At 43.3% G+C, this 21372-nt stretch overlaps 1 protein-coding gene across 1 annotated transcript in view; it reads right to left on the reverse strand.

The window, feature by feature from the left end:
- The window catches only part of GRIN2D (glutamate ionotropic receptor NMDA type subunit 2D), a 1061440-nt gene that overhangs the window by 177376 nt on the left and 862692 nt on the right, over nt 1-21372 (reverse strand). The window contains exon 11 of the mRNA XM_086930354.1: nt 10528-10760. Within this exon, the coding sequence (XP_086786480.1) occupies nt 10528-10760 (233 nt within the window). The remainder of the gene's footprint in view (nt 1-10527; nt 10761-21372) is intronic.

Genomic DNA, 21372 nt, shown 5'->3' on the forward strand with positions numbered 1-21372 from the left:
TTGGAGCGATACCTTATGAAGAGGTATGGAAAGAAACAAATACTTTTTTAACTACATTTGTGAAAGTGTTAAGAAAATGTTGCATAATTTGAAAATGTCTTTGCAGGACAGCCACATGAAAATGTTGATTTTCAGATAAAATATTCTTCCTAAATATTTTTCAATAAAAAATTGTTGTGCAGAAGATGTACATCTCTAGTAGTCCTGCTGTGTGAAGAAAACGTTAGAAAAATGTAAACTTGTGGAGGAATAATCCTGCACAAATTTCTTAAAGAGAAAATATGGTGCATATACACCAGTAGTATAAGTCACACACCGCCAGTCGTATCCTCTGAGCTAGCTGGTTTCTATTGGCATAACAAATAACTTGCTAAAATAGTAATTGCAGATACAAAAGCTTTGTTTTCTCCACATAAAAACAAATATAGGAAAGTTAGCAAAATTTGCAGAGGGTTCAAGTCAGTACCTTCAATCAACTCTGTGTGTTAAAGCATTTTTTTGCACACCCTCATTCTCATATCTGGGTTAAATATACTTCTCATAAGATCTGGATGTTTGGCCTGCATAGGATTCCCTTTAGAGGGCATCACGACCACAGCAGGCGGCCCATCAGCCTGTAAGTACAGAGGTGGCCCGTTGTTTCTGCCTGGCCCTCACATCATTGCCTAGAGCATTTACATGCTATGGTGGGGAATGTTTGATGAAAGTGCTGCCACCAACATGGTGAGAACACTGTCATCAATAAATATAATGTCTGGTGAGCTGCCAAGATTTTTGAAGGTATTTTTGGTTCTGCTGAAACACCCTTGAATCATGTTTAGTTTCTGCAGATAAAACGTGATGGCCTTAACACTATGATAATATTATTGCTGCATGTGGGAGTCGATTAATATTTTTCCTGCCTGGGTCCACCATGCCTTGGACCTTTAAGGTGGATGAGCTGCCAGGCCGTACGTTTCCAATGAAAGAGCCAGCAGAGTCTCTTTCATTGGAAACTTATGGGCACGGGGACTGCGGGGTTGGAGAGGTGGGAGACCCACTGCTTCATGGCTGGGTTTCTGCTCTGCAAAGAATTCAATAATGTTGATTGTCTTTTCCCAATACCAGTCTCATCTCTGGAAGTATATGGTATTTTTAATTGTGACAAAGTTGGAAATATACGAACAAGGATGTAGTCATTCTCACGTTTTAATTTCTGTTATAGTACGACTGCCAGAATCAAATGGCATCTACCCAATTTCGATTGTATTCAATTTAGAGTGTTCGTATGTGCTCTCCGTAAACCTAAGCATATGGTACCACCAGCTCAGAAGACAGCCTAATTTGAGCCAGTGGTTTCCGGTGCTCGGCACCAGCACTTAAACTGTCAACCCCGGCACTTAACACACTTTGCTATGGTGGCGATATCTGTCTAACATGGGTGTGATCACAATAACAGTAGTTTATTAATTCAATATAAATTAAAAATGGCTAATGCAAGGTTTCCAGACCTGCTGTAAGACAGCGCAGAGGTCGGAGACACACCCTTATGCTTAGCAATAGTTGCTGGGTAAGATATCTGGTAAAAGTCCATTTCCAACAGTTTTTTAACTGTGGAAAGTATGAGGTAAAAGAAGTCAGATAAAACACACCATAAGATAAATAACACTGCATGAAAATAGCATCTAGTAATATCCATGAAATAATATTTAACATTTCCTAACACAACCAGATCGATAGAGTACAAGAACTTATAACAGAGCAAAAATAAAACCAACACATAGGGCCTGATTACACATTTGTCCAATTGAAGGTGCTAAACAATAAAATTCTATTCCCTGGAGGAATTTATTTATATCACTATTCCAAGTTTTTGGGGAAAACATTAGGTTTTTGCTGAAACATGTGCAAGCACGAAAATCCACAAGTTTCAGTAAATACCTTATGGCTTTCCCTTGTTAGACATGTGCAGGTGTGAACTGTTGAAATTTCATGAAGTCTGAGGTATTTAACACACCTGGTATGTACTGGGTGTAGTAAATAATATCCAACTAGAATTCCGACCCCTGCACAAATCTGGGGGGATATTCTAATGAATGTGTAATAATCCTCGCCAAAAATTGCTTATCGCAACGCTTCATATTGCAGTCTGTCGTGACAAAATACCACTGTGTTAACGTCATATTCTCAACCCAGCGCCACCATGCAATAGTATCAGGATAACGTGCTAAATGACCTCGTAAAATCGCAATGCCGAAAAATGCGAAACACAAATGCGAAAAAATTTGCGATGCCCCAAATCGTGATACAAAAATCAGCAACAACCAGCAGCAGGCCTCCAATTCCCACGTGTCATGCGGGAAAATGCATTATAAAAGCAACAAAAAAAACACACCAAAACCAAATCAAACTGCGTCGCACCATGGATGCGCGTGGACCAAGTGCAGAGGACAACCCAAACACCACAAGCCCCACGGAGGACCAGCCAGGAACCCCGTGTTCAGGGAAGGGCAAGGAGAAGAGGAAGAGGTAGACGGGGTTCAGTCCGCAGGAAGACCGGATCATCGTCACGGAGGTGATGGAACACTATCAACAACTGTTCGTCACCTCCACTTATTTCATTGGCAACACAAACAGAAATATGGCAGTCCATCGTTAACATTGTGAATGCAGTCGGAGTGTTGAGGAGGCCAATGGAGGAGGTGAAGAGGCACTGGCATGAAGTGCAAATCCAAACCAAACAGAAACTTGCTGCCAACAGGAAGGCAGCAAAGTCGACTAGAGGTGGGAATCCTGCGCCACAGGAGGAGCTGGATGAGCTGGAGGAAAAGGTGGCCACAGTCATCAGTATGGAGACGGTGCAAGGAGTCGGGAGATCAGACACAGCTAGACATGACCTGACTCAACAGCAACAGAGTGAGTAATGACCAGTGACTGGGGGGGACAGAGGGAGATGGGCACAGTGGTACAAATGCACAATCAAATGTAGCACACTGCACACCCACAATGGTTGTGGAACATGTCCCTGATACCCTTGGCACACTGCAGCACACATAGAATCACCAAGTAGGCTTCGTCGGCTATGTGCACTATGAGGGGCCCCCCTGCCTATTACCAATCCCACAACCTACACATGCAAATGTGCTGAATCCAGCAAAGCAGCGGCTCTGTGATCCTCAATGACCATGCAAGTAACACCGCATGACCGATAGCATGGCTGCAGCCAAATACATGACATGGTTCACGACACAACACTGAGGTGGCCTAGTGTGGATCACATCCTCAAAGTAGCAGGTCACACTATGACACATCCACGTGCACATACAACCCCTGACGTCAACAACACAGCTGCAGACAAACAATGCACAAGAGTACAAAAACTGTCCAAGAGCACTAATGACCCAAGTTGTCCACACCTCAGAATCCGAAAAACACACAAGTCAAAGGCACACTGCCTCAAAGGGATAAGGGGCCGCTAAATCAGAGCTGCAGAGGCGACTCTCCCACAATACAACAATCACAGCACATCAACTTTGACGACAATGTTGTACAAAGTGCAACACTTACACCACAGGACAGAGGACGCAACTGGTGCCGCCTGTGCTTAGAAACTGGGCAATCACATCTGGCATTGCATGAAACTGAGAGATGATAATGTACGAGTACAACCGCATATCCATCATGTAGTTGAAATGTCAACTGTCTCACATCAAATAGCCAGCTGCTACAAAACAGTCACAATGTACATTGTCATGCAGTCTGTCTGGAAACATGTACAATGCGTCAACATACATGGAACACACTGTTAACCTGCATCTCCCCTTTACATTGCAGAGGGACAATCAACACCTCTTGCAGAGCAGACCAGACATATATTCAGTGATGATGAAGAGGACCCCCTGGTCATCTGCACCGACACCCTCCAACAGATCGTAGACAGCCTCCGCACCCTAACTTTAGGAGCAGATCAGCCCAGCTGCATCGAGGTGAACCCACCCCCTGCACACACCACCGAGCAGGAAGCACACACCACCACTTCTGGCTCACAGGATCCCCACGACCAACACATGGCATTCCAACGCCGTGTGTTAGGGTGCCAGGAGAAAATGGCTGATCAGCTGCGCATGGGGTTTGACATCATGGCAGCCAAACTAGATGCGATACGTGGGTGTCTGAGTCCAATCAGGGACCGCTTACAGTCCCTAACGGACACCCACTGTCCGCTCCATGCTCTACAACAATCCTTGGCTGACCTAGCTGGGGCCATTACTCGGATACCAGAACTGTCTAGTCAGACAGGTTCCAGCGATGACAGCACAGAGTTGGATCAAATGCGGAGGACAATGGAGACCATGGAGCCGATGCAGGCTGGAAGTATGGCAGCCACACAGAACACCAGCAAGATGTAGCTGGGAACTTCCATGCCCTGCAGAGCCTCATCTTGCCATTGCTACTTCAGAGCCTGTCCCAGATAACTGCTGCAGGAAATTCTACACACACATCTCCGACCCCTGATGTGTCATTGGCACACAGTGATGAATCATTACCACCTTCAACCCCTGCTGTGTCAGTGGTACACAGTGATGCAGTCATAACACCACCACGTACACCTGACACACGGACACAGAAGAAATATCAGAGGAGTAAGATGTGGATGGTATTGACTATGTGAGGAACGAGGTAGTAGCATCTATTCCCGCCATATGGCCTGTCCCTGCCTGGTTCAGCCCTATGCATCATGCCCTGGAACAACACCTCCCACCGTCCCCCGAAACACTCTACGACACTCACCTAGACTCCAACCTGGACTGCCATATCTGCTCTGGTTACCAATGACACAGTAATCCGGCTGCGGACTAAAGTCTTCCTCTTCCGATTCACTTTTAATTCCCCCAAGGACTCTGGTTGGCCCACCACTGGGCAACCATGTAATATGGGCTTGGCGAGGCTATGTACTTTTCCAGCTCTGACACTCCACAGAATAAGAATCAAACATTTGAAATCACACAGATGTGTCATGTCTATGTTCACTCAAATATAAAAGTATGGATGAATGTAGGGACATGGATTGCACTAAAAGATACACCCTGGTGAATGACAACAATGCGCATGTTTCACCCTAACCCACATGGCCAATTAGATGACTATGAAGGTGTGAACTAGTTATGGCCTCAGTGCACATGAACAACAATCTCACAACCCCCCAATGTAGCCCCACGTCCTTGTATTAAATAGGGCGGTGTGTAGAAATGTCAAAACCGGCAGCAGGCCTGGAGTAGTGTCCCCCATCACACGTGGCAACAGAACATCTCTTCACATAACCTACTCACACACATCTGTGTGAACAAAGCCTGTTTGGATAGATCACATTGATCCACATGGCAAGAAGTTGAACACCATACTCAAATTGCTGAAGACACGTAAGAGCACAGGTCTACCAGCAACTATCCCATCCACAATGTATGGCTTACAGAGGTGGAGCTGTCAATAGGGACTCACTCTCGAAGTACATGCGGCAGTTAGTCCCTCCCTGTATACGAACAATGATCATGGAGGCACACGATTTGTCATTCTAATCAACACTCATCACAGTTAAACACTGGTGAAGTTGTGTAGACTTTATTAGCATGTGCGTGTCAGTACGGGCAAGACAAGGGCCACAACATGCAGACAAATGCTTAAGACACTTACAGGCAGCAAAGGAACGTGTCAAGGTATAAGAAATGGGGAGGCAAAAATGAACACAAATCATTACGATGGGAACGTGCTCAGCCCACCTTGCCTTGCTGGACGAGTCATGTGATGTTTGGCGTCTGCTCATTGCCCCGAGTCAGGGTTACACAACTCATAACCCATGGGATCTGCATAGTGCTGTACCACCGGACTGCGCCGACTGTGTGCTCTGCTGACAGTGAACAGGTGAAAGTTTCCAACAAGGTCACATGTCGTACTACATTGCCATGTGTGTACTCTCCCCATTCAGCAGTATGTCAGATTTTGAAATGTTGCCAAACGATGCTGTGCAACTCCGCGCATGGGACTGCATCACCTTGCACAGGTGTGTACCAACACGTGTAGGTGCACGCACATGCATTCTGAGTCTGGGTGAATACAGACATGTCCACTGTTGTGGTGGGATATGTGACCATTCCTCCAAGATGCAACAAGGTGCTGGGACCAGTGCTCTGGGTGACAATCAGTTGTGGCTGCAGGAACGTAGTTACTCTTCCATGAATGCGAGCGCAGCTTCATGGGCAATCAGTTCCAGGAGTACGTCGTTCTCGAGTTCAACGAACACAAGGGAGAGCCAATCCATTAACTGATCCGGACAGATGTGCTCAGTCCACGCCGTTTTACCAATCCGCAACACAGCCCAAGAGGGGAGCGCCTCAATGTGGTCACTGCACACGATGACTTGTGCAATCTCCCATCCACTACTGCCAGCACATACGCCACATATGAAGGCATCCCATGCACGGGTATTCCGGTTACACTCCTGTTCGTGGTCCAACAGGGGGCACACACACAAGTCATAATCCAGTTCAGCTACCGTTGTGTTGGATAGGCAGACCTCCATGGGCCACTCGAATGTGCATGATCAAAAGTGGAACCAGGGCTGGACGCATGTGACGTAGGCAAGACGGAAACTCAGACAGTAACTAATTCACAACACTGACAGTGGCAATGATCCCAACAGATGAAGCATTCATGCCTGGTACAGTTCCACGTGACAGGGATTGTGCATGTGCCCAGGATGGCCTGCCATTGTGTTTGTTGGTCTTGTGGCACCCGCACTCCTCAGACCGGCGGCAGTTATGTGGATGACATGCCACAGCTCAGAGCAATGAGTCGAATGGGTTGTTTTTAACTTATGTGTCAAGGGCATCCCATGCAGGTGTATCCCAAGCACGGACAACGGTGTGTGGGGTGTGGACATGTTGGTCTTTCATTAGCGCAGTGGTGTGGGAGTCATCAAAATCTGGTATGGTATCTCACTCAGGGGGTGCCAGCTGCATGTAGGACCAAGGTCGGAGGTTCAGATGGCCTTCCAGCTTGTGTATTCGAGACAAAGGAGCTTTCATACCTAATGTTAATCTGAATACTGCTTGCATTTCTGAAATGTGATGTGGCCTTCGCCCTGAAATTGATGCCAGGCCTTGGATTTTGTGTGAACAAATAGCGATACACAGGCAACAATTGGCATGTATGACCCAAGAGCCTGATTGGCCTGGCGCTCCTTGTTCAATCTCTGTCTTTCTTTCTCTCTCTTTCTTTCTCTCTCTCTCTCTCTTTTGCTCTCTCTACCTCTCTCTCCCCTCTCTCACTCTCTAGCTCCTTCTCTCTCTCTCTCTGTCCTTTGATGAGTGCCTGACACGCCTTCTTATCTTGGATTTTGTCTTGCAGGCTGTGACTTACAGATTGTCCAGGGATGACCCGCCATGACCCTTCCACATAGTTGTTTAGAGTCAAATTTGATTGTGATATTTTGTTCGGACTTTCAATAATGAATGATTCTCCTTTTTCTGACCACCCATGAATGTTAGTTGTTGTAATTGTGCGACATCAGGCGAATGATTTTGTTCATGATTTTGTGAAGTTGATGTGCAATATCTTGGTCCGGGGGGAGGTGGGGGTGCCCAGTGTAGGGCCCTGGGTGAGGGGGGGCGGGGGGGTCCTGGGTGGGGTGACAGTGGGTGTTGTTGCCCACTTGGATGTCCGAGCTGCATGATCTGTGTCTCCATGGCATCTGTTGTTCTTCAGGTGTGGCTCTGGGCTGGGCTCCCTTTTATGTTCCCTTTTATGTTCTGGCTGTCGTCCGACTTTACACCAGATAAGAGCAGGTGTAAAATTCCTGCTGCTAACGGGCCTTATCGCCTGTTTTGGGATCTTATCTCAGATCTGGCTGGTCGTTGAGAATGTTGTGACATAGTGTTGTTGCGGCTTTTCGCACGGGATCGTGTACTCTGCATCTCATTAGCGTTAGTTGACGGGGTCATCTGTGGCGATGTTTTTTGCAGCTGCTATCGCAGGTAAACTGGTGATTTGGGCTCTTAGCACCAGCTTGTGAGTGGGGCGATATATTTATCGAGACTTTGGCTGCAATAAAGTGCTGCTAACTCGGCAATATGTCCTTGAGAATATGCCCCAAGGATGCGTGCAAGGTTGAGATAGCTCTGACAAACTTGGAGCCAAGGCCTATTCGTAAAATAACGTAAATATCACAGATAGCAGCACAAAATCTTCTAGATGTTTGTGCTTTACGTTTGCTGACAAAACCAGAATGAGTTTTCCAAATCCTGGCCACTGCAGCTGTTCTGTTGACCCTCAAACCTCCTTGCAACTAGCAAGAAAGAATAATGACTGCCTTACACCTTCAAGTTCTTAAAAAGCTATCACCCTCTGTGCCAAGGGAATAATCAGGTGAGACTGTCCTTTGAGTATTTTGAGTGAAAAATCTTCCACATCCGCTCAAGAGTTTCACTGTAGCCATTGGACAATTAGATATCCATGGTCCCATATAAAACATTCTCTTATACTACCAATATGTACTCACAGTTACTATAGCCGATACACATAAAATAACAAGTAAGCTACCATTTGTAAAACAAAACATTTTACTTTACAAATAGAGCAGTTACTTCCACTTAGACCTTGGCATTAGGAAAGTTACTGACAAAATACTCCAGGAATAATGAGTACTAATTGCCGCGTGTGCTCATCGGTGGAGAGAGCATGCAAAGTCAAGATTTTGTTATTTTCAAATGCATGTTTCATTTTATTTGAACCATGACTGGCTGGGAGTATCTTCTCTTTCTCTTCTGCCCATTCACATCTCATACAAAACTGCACGTTTCAAACAATAAACACTCCAGTTTAAACAGCAGCCAAGGACACAAGAAGATTCTTGTCTGCCTGACAAACAGTGAAGCCTGGTTACACAAAAGCCCAGAGAAGGGAACTAACATACATATAAATAAGAGATGAACAAGCATTTAGATGGCGAAGCAGAATTGATATCAATTTCAGAGCGCTGGTGTTTCTGAACTTGGCGCATAGGAAAATGTGTGCTCTTTATCTGACTCGACCAGGGAATATATGATTCTTCTAGTTTCTAATTATTTTCTGAGAAATATAGTACGATTAGCAGTAAAATATGTAATGAATATGCCTGCTAAATATCTTGATGCATCATAACAGAAATGTGTTACAAAATATGTTATATTTAAGAGTTAATAAAACTAGCTCCGTTCCATAATGTGGGAATATCTATTGGTCGGTAGTGATAACAGAAGGAATGTAAATGACATACTTTGACAGATGAATACACACACACAATCATAATATGGATGAAAATTGATGAGGACGTCCAGCGATAATGGCCAGTACATGAATACTCATCGTGTTGTTCCACCCAACACATTTTTGGCCACTGAATGACACGCAATATGAAGCCAGCCAGTTATTTAAGTTTTCCCAACGCAACTTTTTTTCACTTTTTCCTAAATTAGCAGCTGAACATTAGCACTTGGCAGTCACAACTGTGAAAGCGTAAACCATATTTGCTGGCGTTTGTGTAATTGCAGCCAGCCTTCTGCCATGTTTTTGTGCTCAGGCTAACACATGCAAGTGCCCAAATCTGATGTGGCAACTCTTTTGCGTCTTGGCTCGCGAGACGTGAAAAAAGGAAGATAAGCCAAACTGTGTGCATTTCTGTTACAATCTGAAGTCCGCTCTCCCTCATTCTCATGATCTCAGCTGGGCACCTGCTTGTGTTCATGGTAAGAACTGACCATGTGGTTGAGCCCTGATGTCTATCTGTGAATTGGTCTCCGGTCACCCTTGCCCAGTGAGTCCCAGACCGAATAACTCTGTGATTCACCTCCTTTTCATATTTCTTTTGCATGTAAAAACTTTCAGACTCCAATTGGCAAGTGAGATTTCTTTGGCACATTTATTCTCTCTACTTGCTATTCCATTTAAGCTTTAAAAGAAGCGTTTGATACTTTGTTTCTTTATGTGCCACACTCATTCTAATTGCTTCTGCATAAAGTAACAAAGTATAATTTGTGGGACAGGCAAATTATACTTTGTTACCTTATGTGGATGCAATTAGAGTGCGTGTACCACATGTAGAAACAAAGTATAATTTGTGGGATAGGCAAATGATACTTTGTTACTTTATGTGGATGCCATTAGAATGTGTGTACAGCATGTAGCAACAAAGAATAATTTGCCTATTCCACCATGAAAACTTTAAACGTATTTAAGAATAGCATGGAGAGATAAAGAAATGCCTGCCAAGTGTTAGCTTTACACTTGTTCAAGTTGAGAAAATTGACTGAAGATATACTGCAACAAAACAAAACAAAAAAACTGAATAAAATTAGAGACTTATCCTTGGATTTTGTACTATGAACCATTCAATGATGGAACTTTTTTGAGTGGTGCTTCGCCTTTAATGAAAGTGAAGAGTAATATTGAGATACATCTTCATAATTTTAAAGGATGTGCCAATATTCCTCTTAAAGACGTTCTTGTGGTACCTACCCTGCTGAAGGCCAGGAGGAAGTCCAGTTTCCCTGAATGCCGCATGCAGTGACGCAGCTTCCAGTAGATGAGATGCTCCCATGCAAACACCAGCAAACTCAGGCCCATGGCCACCAGCAGCATATAGAAGACACCCGCCATGTTGTCGATGTCCAGCTTGCTGCTCATCACCTCGATCTTGTCGTTGTGGCAGATGCCTGAGAGCCACAGCCTCTCCAACATCTCGATTTCATCTGCGGGAGGTAACATCAAACATTCTCAATGTTGTGACAAGTGAAAACAAAGTGTGAATAATACCTCAAATGTAGTGTGCTGTAAAGAAATATATTCATGCTAAATGTTCACACATACTTATTGCTGGCCAATCCAAACGTTTACATTAAGTGTGTTAAAAAAGATGGGATTGTTTCCACAAATTTCATGACATTTTGTGCAAAGCATAACCAATTTAAAATCCATCGAATGAGCTTGATTTTTAAATTAACTTTTGTGGGAGAAAAGAATTACAAATATTAACTATTAAGTTAAAAAGCGCATAAACGAAGTTGTTGCAGATTCTTTTTCAGCAGAATAAGTAGAACAGTCATAGGAGTTTTATTTCACTTATTCTGAAAAATTACTAAAAGAGACATTTCTGGTAAAATGAATACATTTTATGAGACATACTTGTAAGAGAACTTCTTCATTTTGTGATTTTTTGAAGCACATCTTTATGAATTACACCGCAGTCTGCTATGGAACACGAAGTTCTCAGTCATGGCTATACTGGATATCACTAATTATATGACTAATTGCCCTAAGTACACCAGTCCTGGCTTTTAAACTCAGAGCAGTTTACATTCTGCATCTGGTAGCTTCTTGCTCCCCTGTAAAAACCTAGTACTAGAAACTATCAAAATGTATAGAAAAAGTCAAATTTGGGTGAGAATCTGAGACTTAGCTCGGAACAGCATGATATCTTGATTTTTACAAATGCAAACAAGCAAAAGGTGTGCCCATACATATCTTCACTGCTGGGCTGTAACTCTTCAAATCTTTACACCATGCAAAATCTCAGAGCAGTACCATCATCTATGCCATGATACTTTAAAAATTGGCCACTCAGTCACATAAATCTCAAATATATTCAGCAATCGCAGAAATATAGATCCTAGTAGAAACTCCATGCGTCTGGTGCAGATGTCATGTTTCCAGAGAAATGCAGGCACAAGAGTTATACTACCAACTAGGATGAATGTGAGAATACGTGGATAAAAAGTGGAAAGAATTGAAGCTGAATAGTTTGCAGCAAAAGGGTGCCTTCTGAATTTTCGGCTCACAGAAGCGTTTCTCAAAGGATTTTACCTCATAATCATAAAGCAGGTCTGGGTATGTGTCCATGCAAACTTTCACTCACTATGCACAGATTTAATCAATTTCTCAAACAGAAGCTCAGCAGGATCAGCAAGAGCGACTGACCATTTTGCAAATGTGCGCTGGGTGTCCAGAGAATCCCATATCTCGGGGCGTATGTGCTAGACCTGAACTTCATTTTTACAAACTATCCGAAACTGAGGTTTCAGATTTCTAAGTTTCTTTGAAGCTCAAACAAGACTAAAACTCTGATAATGCATTAGAACATTAACCTGAACTCCCAGGACTGAAAATAAATGGAAATTTACCAATGGAAATTCATCAAAATGCAGTTTAATATTTACTCCTTTTGATCAGGGCCGGACTGAGAACCAAAACCGGCCCTAGCAAAGTGCTCGGTCGGCCCCCTAAGGGGGCGACCGGGCTCTTTGGCGGGGCCGGTTTTCGGCCGATTTTGTTACAGGGCCGATTTTGCAGCTATGCTGCAAAAAAAGCCCTGTAACAAAAACAGCCGCCAACAACGGCCCCCAGAGCCCAAAACCGTGCCCCACCCTTGCGGCTCACCGGGGGATTGCCCGGTGCCCGCAACGGCCAGTCCGGGCCTGCTTTTGATTACCAGAAGCTTCTTTCCTCCCAGCGTGCCCAGCATTTTTTGGTGTGGCGCTACCCCTCAAATAGTAAAGGGGACAAGAGTTCCGTTGTCTTGGCAGAAAGAATCACCTGAGCGCAGAGAACTAGTAAGGGTGTGGATCTAATACAGGCAGGGTTAATTGGCCTTGCTGCTCCCTGAGGGGCACCTCACACTACATCTGCTGCACTAATGGTAGCTATGCTCCTGTCTGAGCCTGTGGTTTCAATAAGTGTGACTGCGTCTGTTAATGGGTATTGCTGAAGATTAGATTGTATTTTATTGAGGATTTTCATATAGCCCTACAAGCCCTACTCATTAGTAAACTAGATTACGGGAACGCATGTCGGCATGGCAGACTACCTCTTCGCACGCCTGCAGGTGATACAAAATGCAACTGCCAAATTGGTGTGCAATAAAAGTAGATATAGCTCAGCGTCAGAATGTATGAAACAACTTAACTGGCTGACCATACGTCAAAGAGCTAGATACAGACTCCTTAGCCATGCACACAAGGCCCTACACCATTGCGGTCCCAAAATTCTTCAGAACAAAGTCCAATTTCATGCCCCAACCAGGTGCTTAAGGTCCTGTTCTCAGGCGCAAGCTAAGACAAAACGGATCGAAAAATGCAAGGGCAGGAGGCTGCACCTTTTCTCACTGATGACTTCGTGGCATTTAGAAGGAAACTGAAAACCCACCTGTTCCCCAAGACCTAATGTTGGAGATACTGGAAGCAACCTACAACCCCCCCACACACACACACACCTTTACTATGTGATCCTGCTCCTCTTGTGCTGTGATATCCTATCGGATGAATGTTGCTCTCCATAAATAAAATAAAATAAATAAATAGCGTGAAATCGACCCCCAGGTATCAGAGCACTTTCAATGAGCACCAGCTGCGTTACAGATGGACACATTCATTTTGTTGGGCATGTGGAGATTACGTGATCTGCCCAGAATCACAGAATGTTGAACATCCCTGCCGAGACTTGAACCCGGTTTCCCAGCTTCGAGGGCAACCACTCTAGCCATTAGGCCATATCCTCTCCTCTTATGTTGTCTTATACAGAAGCGAATGTAGCTCATTGTTTGGCATGTTGCACGCAATGATGAGTAGCTGCATCATATGTCACCAGATCACAAACACTGGTGCTAGCGGCAGCCCCTTGTTGATTTAAATGTGACTAACGATTGACTCACTATTTTCAGAGCCAGCTGAAAGCTAACTATATGGCTACATTTTGGCAAACTTCGAAATTGACTATGGTGAAAGTGTCAACCGATTTATTTGACTTTTGTGACCACTGAGGATTCAGGCTGGATTATCAGCATGAATCTATTCAACAGCTATAGCATGTGACGTTGCTATCATTTTCAACACCGGCCTTCAAGAGCTGTCATCCTGAATCTCTTAGCTGAATCGCTCCCTCTTTACAGAACTTTGCTGCCTCTTGAAGTTAGAATCTAGGGAATCTTTTTCAACAAGGGGAACGTTTGCAGAGTTCCCGATTATCACCATTCACAAAGTTTTTCTGCTTATTGCGAAATTATTTTTCAATGCACTACGAGATAATTCACTTTAAAAACCACACAAATGGTGACAACTGTTTGTAGACGTTTTCTCTGCACAGTGGCATGTGTATGAAGACTTTTCCTTTCCCAGTTTATCTTTTGCAAAACAAATTGTTCCAAAGTCAAAATTATCAGGCAAGCCTGGGGAAAACATTAAATTTTTCATTCATAAACTTTTGAAACACGCCATAAAACTATGCAAATGATGTGAACAAAAACACTTTGCAATTCACACACACAGTTACAAACAACCAAAACTACATTTTGAGGGATGACGCCAAACACTAGATATTCCAGAACTTCTATAAATTGATCTGGGTAAACTGCAATTCACTGAGGCCCATGTCCATACTGGGTTCCATAATCTGTCTTGGAAAAAATGATCAAACTAGCCATAGGAAACTGCGAATAGAGTAGGGCCATGTGTGTGTATTATGGGATCATTGAACCCCATTCAGCTCTTGAAAACTACAGGAAAATGCCAGAGTGTCAGAAAGCCTTGTCTATCCTTCCCTGCAGAGGCCTTACCTATGGAATTGTGGCACCCAGACCCTGCTAGAACATATCACCCTGCATCCACTTAAACTAGCAACACATCTCCTTCCAGTTAGACAAGTGGACATTGCCACACTCTAGAATCCCTGTATGATGACATGCAGCTCTTTATGTTATACCCTCATCCCCAACTTCTGGATTCTGTCATTTGTTTGCATCCTGGGCACTCAATCTGAACCTCTCGAATTACTGTAATTGCATTACGCTTTCATAGTAGATCCTGATGCAGGCAGTGATGACAATCATGGGTAGCAACCAAAGCATATTTTCCAACTGCTGAGTCTCTGAAGACTCATCCACACTGCCATTAAAAAAATACTTGATCCACTTTTTTAATGTTCACTATTTTACAAGAGTGTCACCTTTTAATACCTAAACAAAACTATTATAGAGGCAGCACATTCAGTGTCCTTCCCATTAACACGACGTGGTTTGGGTGGTCTCAGCTGGACTGTGGAATTGATACTCCATAGTGTTATCTGCACAACACCTTTCACTAGTGATGCTCGTGCTACAATATAAATGCTATCTGTGGCGCCTTGAAGCCAGGTCTATGGGATGTAAAATATCTTGCTCTATGGTTTATACACACAAAGGCTTCCCTTGGGCAGAAATGATAAAATAATGAAAATAGAGCATTTGTATTGAAGGAAAAGGAGGAAGATACGCGGAATGAGCAATTTGCACTCTGAAAATGTGGCAGCTAGGAGGTATTGTGGATGTTAGGGCTGACACAAAAGGCTAATGGCTTGGTGTGATATTTTGTTAAAATAAATTGGACGTCTTTCTTCTGAAAATTGGCTGAATAAAAATACAGTAATTGGTAAGATATTAAAACCCCCACGCTCCTTACAAAGCTAAATGATTTTGTTCAAACAGTTTTGTATGCTGCATATAAAGCATGTCTTTCCAGAAAGCAGAGTCTATTATCAGGACTTCAAGGAGACTATGCCATGCGAGGTACTATATAATCAATTCACCAGTTCAACTCGGAATATCAATTAATCGATATGTAAATATATTTCGAATAGTTAATGGGGATTGCTGGAAAATGTCAGTGCTTCATTGAAGCTTTTTTTGCCATTATTAAGTGAAAAAGAGTCACATAAACTTTAAAAAAAAAATGAGATACAGAGTAAAAGGCATCAGTAGATTCTACTGTGTTGAAACTATGACTCTCACATTTTAAGCCCTGTAAGTATTCCTAAACTGGCAAACCTCCGGGGTGTTTTTCCCTTCGATGTCTCTCTGAGTGGAACCCGCATTTCCTTTGCTAGATTAGTACTCATGCCCATCGGCTGCTCATCCTTTCACTTTGCCCCCAGCATTGAAAATAACAAATCAGGAAAATTCTGATTGGCACTTCGCCTACTTAATGATCTTAGTTTTTTTAATGTCGAGGTAATTTGCATCGGAAATGCCAGCCACTGCAGGATAATGCCCCTCATTACAAGTGCAGGGCTAAATTCCATTCCCTTTGCAAAAGCTTCTTTGCACAGGGATCGGAATTATGCATTTTGTGATAATTAGCACACCTTCACAGCGTCCCCCCTATAGATTCCCATAGACCAAACCTGCTGAAATGTATTGGGGTATAAAACCTCTAAAAATGTTCCCATTTGCAAGGTAAAAACTCAAAATAGGAAGTATTTAAACACGTGCTAAATACCTCACCCTGGGATAATAGTACTTACCATGTGGTACATACCTCACGCTATTCCACTGGGCCATAGATTCCTAAAAAGTGTAATGATTTATTACAGGCACAGGTTATTAAGACTCCATTTCTTGAGAAGTTACCCAGATCTCTTTCACTACGATCTAACACAATTGTATCCTTTTTAGTTAAATATATAAAGTTTGCTTTGTAAATAGCATTTCTTAACCAGGGACATATTAGTTCCATCCCAATGCTGCTGGAGTCACACTTGATAATCCCCTCAGCTCCAAAAGTAAAGATACCCTTTTCAGAGAAAGGAGAACTGGAAGTTGTCTCTCACTCCTCCTCTAGTGAACTGTGATCTGTTAGACTGGGAGTGTTAGGAGTCAGACGAGTCTGTCAGGGAATCTCTAATCTGCAAGAAATTAGAATATTGAGCCCCGCCCTTGTACCACGAAATCAGTATGCACACGTATTTTACATAATATATATATTATAATATATATTTATTTTGTGTATTTGCATCAGGTTAAAAATGTGCAGAGCGACTGCAATTTTTTGTCATCTCTGAATGTCTGTGGAGGCGAGCAAGATGGAATAGCAGTTTATGACATAGATCTAGGGAAAACAGAGAAGGCATGTGAGACAGAGAAACAATGGACTGTATCTCACTTCCAGGAAAGAGAATCGTCTGAGACGAGGGGTCGCACAACTCTATCTCGTAGTCTGGGTTTACTGATCCAGCTGCATGGAAGATCGGTAAATACAGAATACCAGGCTGTCTGAAAATTTACAATCTATCAATGTTTGAGAGACTTATTGGTTTTGGTGGCAAGCGTTGCTTTGGCAGGCCTTAAGCAGATCAGGAATCCCACTGGGGGACCTAGGATGCCACCACAAATTCACCGGTCATAAAATAGTAGGAAAGGGAGAGATGGGGCATAGAAACACAACCACATAGTGTAAGGGAGACCTTATAGGGAATATACAGAAAGGAAACAAGAGGAAGAAAACATCAAAGGTGAGCGACAGATAATAAGTGTGAACTGGTATGAAAACGAAGAGATGCAAATCACAACACATTGCCAGATGTGCTATTAAGGACCTTAATCCCTACTCTGCCACCAGCAACACAGAAGTGAAGTGACTCAAATCCGAGTAGACTGACTATCTAACAGCCAGTGGTGTAGTGTTCCCAAGCGCCTCCGTTTCCGCTTACCCATCTTCCGAAGTCTCCAATCCCTGTGCACTTTCTGTCTGGTTGAGTGTCATATTACAAAAAACTCAGCAGATATATTATGCAGATTAGGACAAATGCTAGATGGGCCCCACTCATAACCTTATGAGTGCCTTCACTTCCCAAAGTGTCTAAATATTGTCTGCAACCCAATTTATATGTTAGTATTGTTCTACTAAACTTATAGTATGCCAAGCCATGTTTAGATTACCAGCATACTTTATGCTATCATTGGGTGAGCAGTTGGAATTCAGTCATGCAGCACCTCCCCTCTGAAACCATGTGTCTAACTCTGACTGCAAACACTCCCATCGGTACCTTGTATACATGTATCAACAATAATGTCCCTCTTGTTCATCTCCTGGTTTACTACAAAAATGTGCAAACAATGCCCCTTAGTAGAAGCATACAGAAGCTAATGCTATTTTTCCCTTCTTCCATTCTGGATGAATCTCTTCAATGTAATCTTCCTTTGCAGCCACAGTCCTAAAAAGAATACCAGAGAAGAGGACAGTTTTCCTTTCCTGCACTGCTAGTTTAGATATATTATCAGAAAACATGGAGTTCCTAAACTGAAAACATGGTGATCAAGCATCCATTTGTTAGCATAACTAGTCAAACGTTTAGTCTTCTTTCTAGGCCGCGCATATTGTCCACACATATTCTCTAATATTAATTGCATTCATGCTCATATACAATTAAGTCTTGTCTTGTATGACAGGCACTACTTCGATTTCAGAAAGACTTGGGATGTCTCTTTGCTATACAGGCTAACGCTAATCTGGGTCACAATGGTGGATATTTTGAGTGATCTGTGGGTGTTTCATGGTATGTGTGGTGAAAATATGCTCTGATCTTAGAGGAAAAGATGCTCCTGGCTGTGGAGCAATATCCTGCTGATTTGGTTGGAGTGTATTCATTATATTTCAAGGCATTGTATGACTGGTTTTACAGATGTGCTATTCCAAACTGTGATTTGTTGCTTCTACCTTCAGATATGGCTAGAACAGAATTTCTTTGAAGCCACACCATTTTGACTCACGTGTACGTGCATTGTCCTTGATCGCTCTACAGAAGACAGGAGATGCATGACTACAGAATTAGTCTTCCTCTCTTCAGCAGCCTGATGTTTGCTTCGCATCATAGCAAGGGCTTCAATTTCCCTTGCTTAAGAGTAGTAGGCGCGTCGTTCAAGCCATGGAAAGTTGACAATCATCATCAACCGTGGAAGGCTCCGGCGGCCTTAGGCATGTGCAAGCCGTGCACCTGCACGAGGCCACCAAACTCCAGGGGCCACCACGCCAATATATATCCTTAATATAATAATCCTCTGAGATTGGATAGATATTTGCGTGGCGGCCCCTGGCAGGGATTTGGTGGCCTCCGGCTCTTTTCCACTTCCAAACACCCTGCCCCCCCTCTTCACTGGCCTCCGCGCTCTGCCTCGCCCTGACCCCCTCTTCCAGGACCCCCTACCTACGCTTCTTGCCCAGGGCCGCCATGAGCCTAGAGCCGCCCCTCCTGCTGCCAAGCAGTAGGGCTCAGGCAGGGCAGGCCTTGGACCAGTAGAACACATGCATCTAGTAAACGCCCCGGCAGGAGGCAGCCATTTCTAATCCAGGCCGAGTAGGGGTGGGTTCTTGCAGCACAAATATCATGTATTGGCCATTATCTTTCTGCCTCAGGGAGCGAGACACGGCAGCCTGCAATTTACCTTGCAGTAATTACACACCATAGGCGATTTCTCCAGTCTTAGGCTGAGCAGCATGCTCCTGTGCTACCTGAGTGGATAATTGACTGCCAAAAATCACTTTACAGAAAGTAAAATGTTACTTTGTAAATGCAGCGATAGCAGTGTATGTTCCTTATCTCACCTACACGCACACACCTTTTTTCGCTTTCTACATTTAACGGGTGACAAGTAATATAAACACTGTGATTTTACGACCAGGCCTTTGGCCAATGACATCACCTGGCAAGCTGAGTGCATTACAACTATTGATTGCTAATAAACAACAGCTAGAACAATAAAAGGTCTTAATAGAAAAGTCACAGTTGATTTAGACAAACAAATAAACCTAACATCATAAACTGCACAAGCAGCATGTGAACTATGAACCCAGGTTTTCACACAGCACTGCTCACAAGGGTGGCCTAGGATGAGCTATACATAAATGTTTTACCTATGGAAGCTAGGTCCTAACTATAGCTACCTACTGGCAACCGCCAGTTGGTAATATCTATCTATCTATCTATCTATCTATCTATCTATCTGTGTATGTGTGTATATGTGTATATATAAAAAAATGTATAGATATATATACATATAATTATATATAAATACATATATATATATATATATATATATATATATATATATATATATATATATATATATATATATATATTACCTACTGGCGGTCGCCAGTAGGTAGTTATAGTTAGGATAATTTTCAATGCAAAATCTCAACATTCTATTGTGAATAACATTGGCGCCGGTTGAGGAATCTGCCTGAAAATTTCCTCAAATTTGCCTTGCGGAGCTCCTGTCCTTCCCTGAAAGTTTGGGGGGGATTTGTCAAGCGGGGGCCAAGATAAAAGGGGGGTCCCAAAACATGTTTTCCCCATGTTAATTTCCATAGGGCGGTCGACCTCACTTTTAGCCCGAACGGCTGAATGGATTTCCACCAAACTTGGCAAAATTGTAGGGACTGGTAGCCTGATGTGCCTTTGCTATGTCTCAAGATATGTGCTCCAGTGGATTTTGAGTAATTTAGGTTAAAAAAAATATATATATCTATAAGCGCTCCATGGTCCGCGCACCGGGGCGCTAACCAGCACGCTACGCGAGGTCGCGCGCGGAAAGCTGATTGGCTCTCTGGTGTCTGTCAACATTCCTAACAGTCCGGAGCGGCCGCCATCTTGTGTCTCGGTAGGATCGAGACACAAGAGGTGGCAAAAACAAAGGGGGAAATGACCATAAGGGGGCAGAGTAGACCCCCCTGACCCCCTAGGTTTGATGTGGGGGCTATAAAAGGGCCCCGTGGGGCAAAAAAATAATTATTTTTTTTTTATTTGCGCGGGGGGAGTGCTCGGTACGCGCACCGCGGAGCATACCGGGAAGCGTTCCATGAAAAAAAAAGAATGATAGAGTTTTTAAAAAATTTAGGCTTTTTTTATAAATTGGAGGTGGTTCTAAAAAGACTGTTTTTTTCTTCTTTTTGTTGTTGTATATTTTTTTAATGTTTTTTGAACATTTTGTACTTTTTTTGGCTTTTATGAACTATTTTGTATTTTTTTGTTATTTTTATGGGGAGAAACAAAAAACAGGGAATTGAAAATGGCTCAACTGGAGCAAAAAAAAATCAGGAAAGAATTAGGGTTTTTTGGGGCAATTGTGGTTGTCACCAGCAAGGAGGAGGAGCTTTATGCTCTGCTCACCATAGGAGATGGTCTTACCACAAAAAATACATGTGATCCTGAATTCACCAAACCGTGGTTGTATGCAAGGGATCGTCTGTTTTCGTTTGGAGGTGCTGGGTGTAGATTGGGGAGGGTTGCTGGCCAGTTCTCTCACCTCTGCGGCAGCATAGTTGTTCGGATGCTGGCGCTGCATGTGCCTAATCATGGTATTATTACCAAAAGAATATTTTTTGTTAGAGTTCCCCCATGACAGTTCAATGCCACAGATTTGGCAAGTCACCTTGGGCGCATTGACTTTCTTCTTGCCCTCTGGGATAGAAAAAAACTCCCATACAATGTGCTGCCTTGGCTTGTATGGGGTATTGTCTTCTTGCAGCCACCTCCTCCCCTCCTCCTCCTCCTCCTCCTCTT

Source organism: Lissotriton vulgaris, chromosome 7 (assembly GCF_964263255.1).
Source record: "Lissotriton vulgaris chromosome 7, aLisVul1.2, whole genome shotgun sequence".
In the NCBI taxonomy this organism is placed as follows: domain Eukaryota; kingdom Metazoa; phylum Chordata; class Amphibia; order Caudata; family Salamandridae; genus Lissotriton; species Lissotriton vulgaris.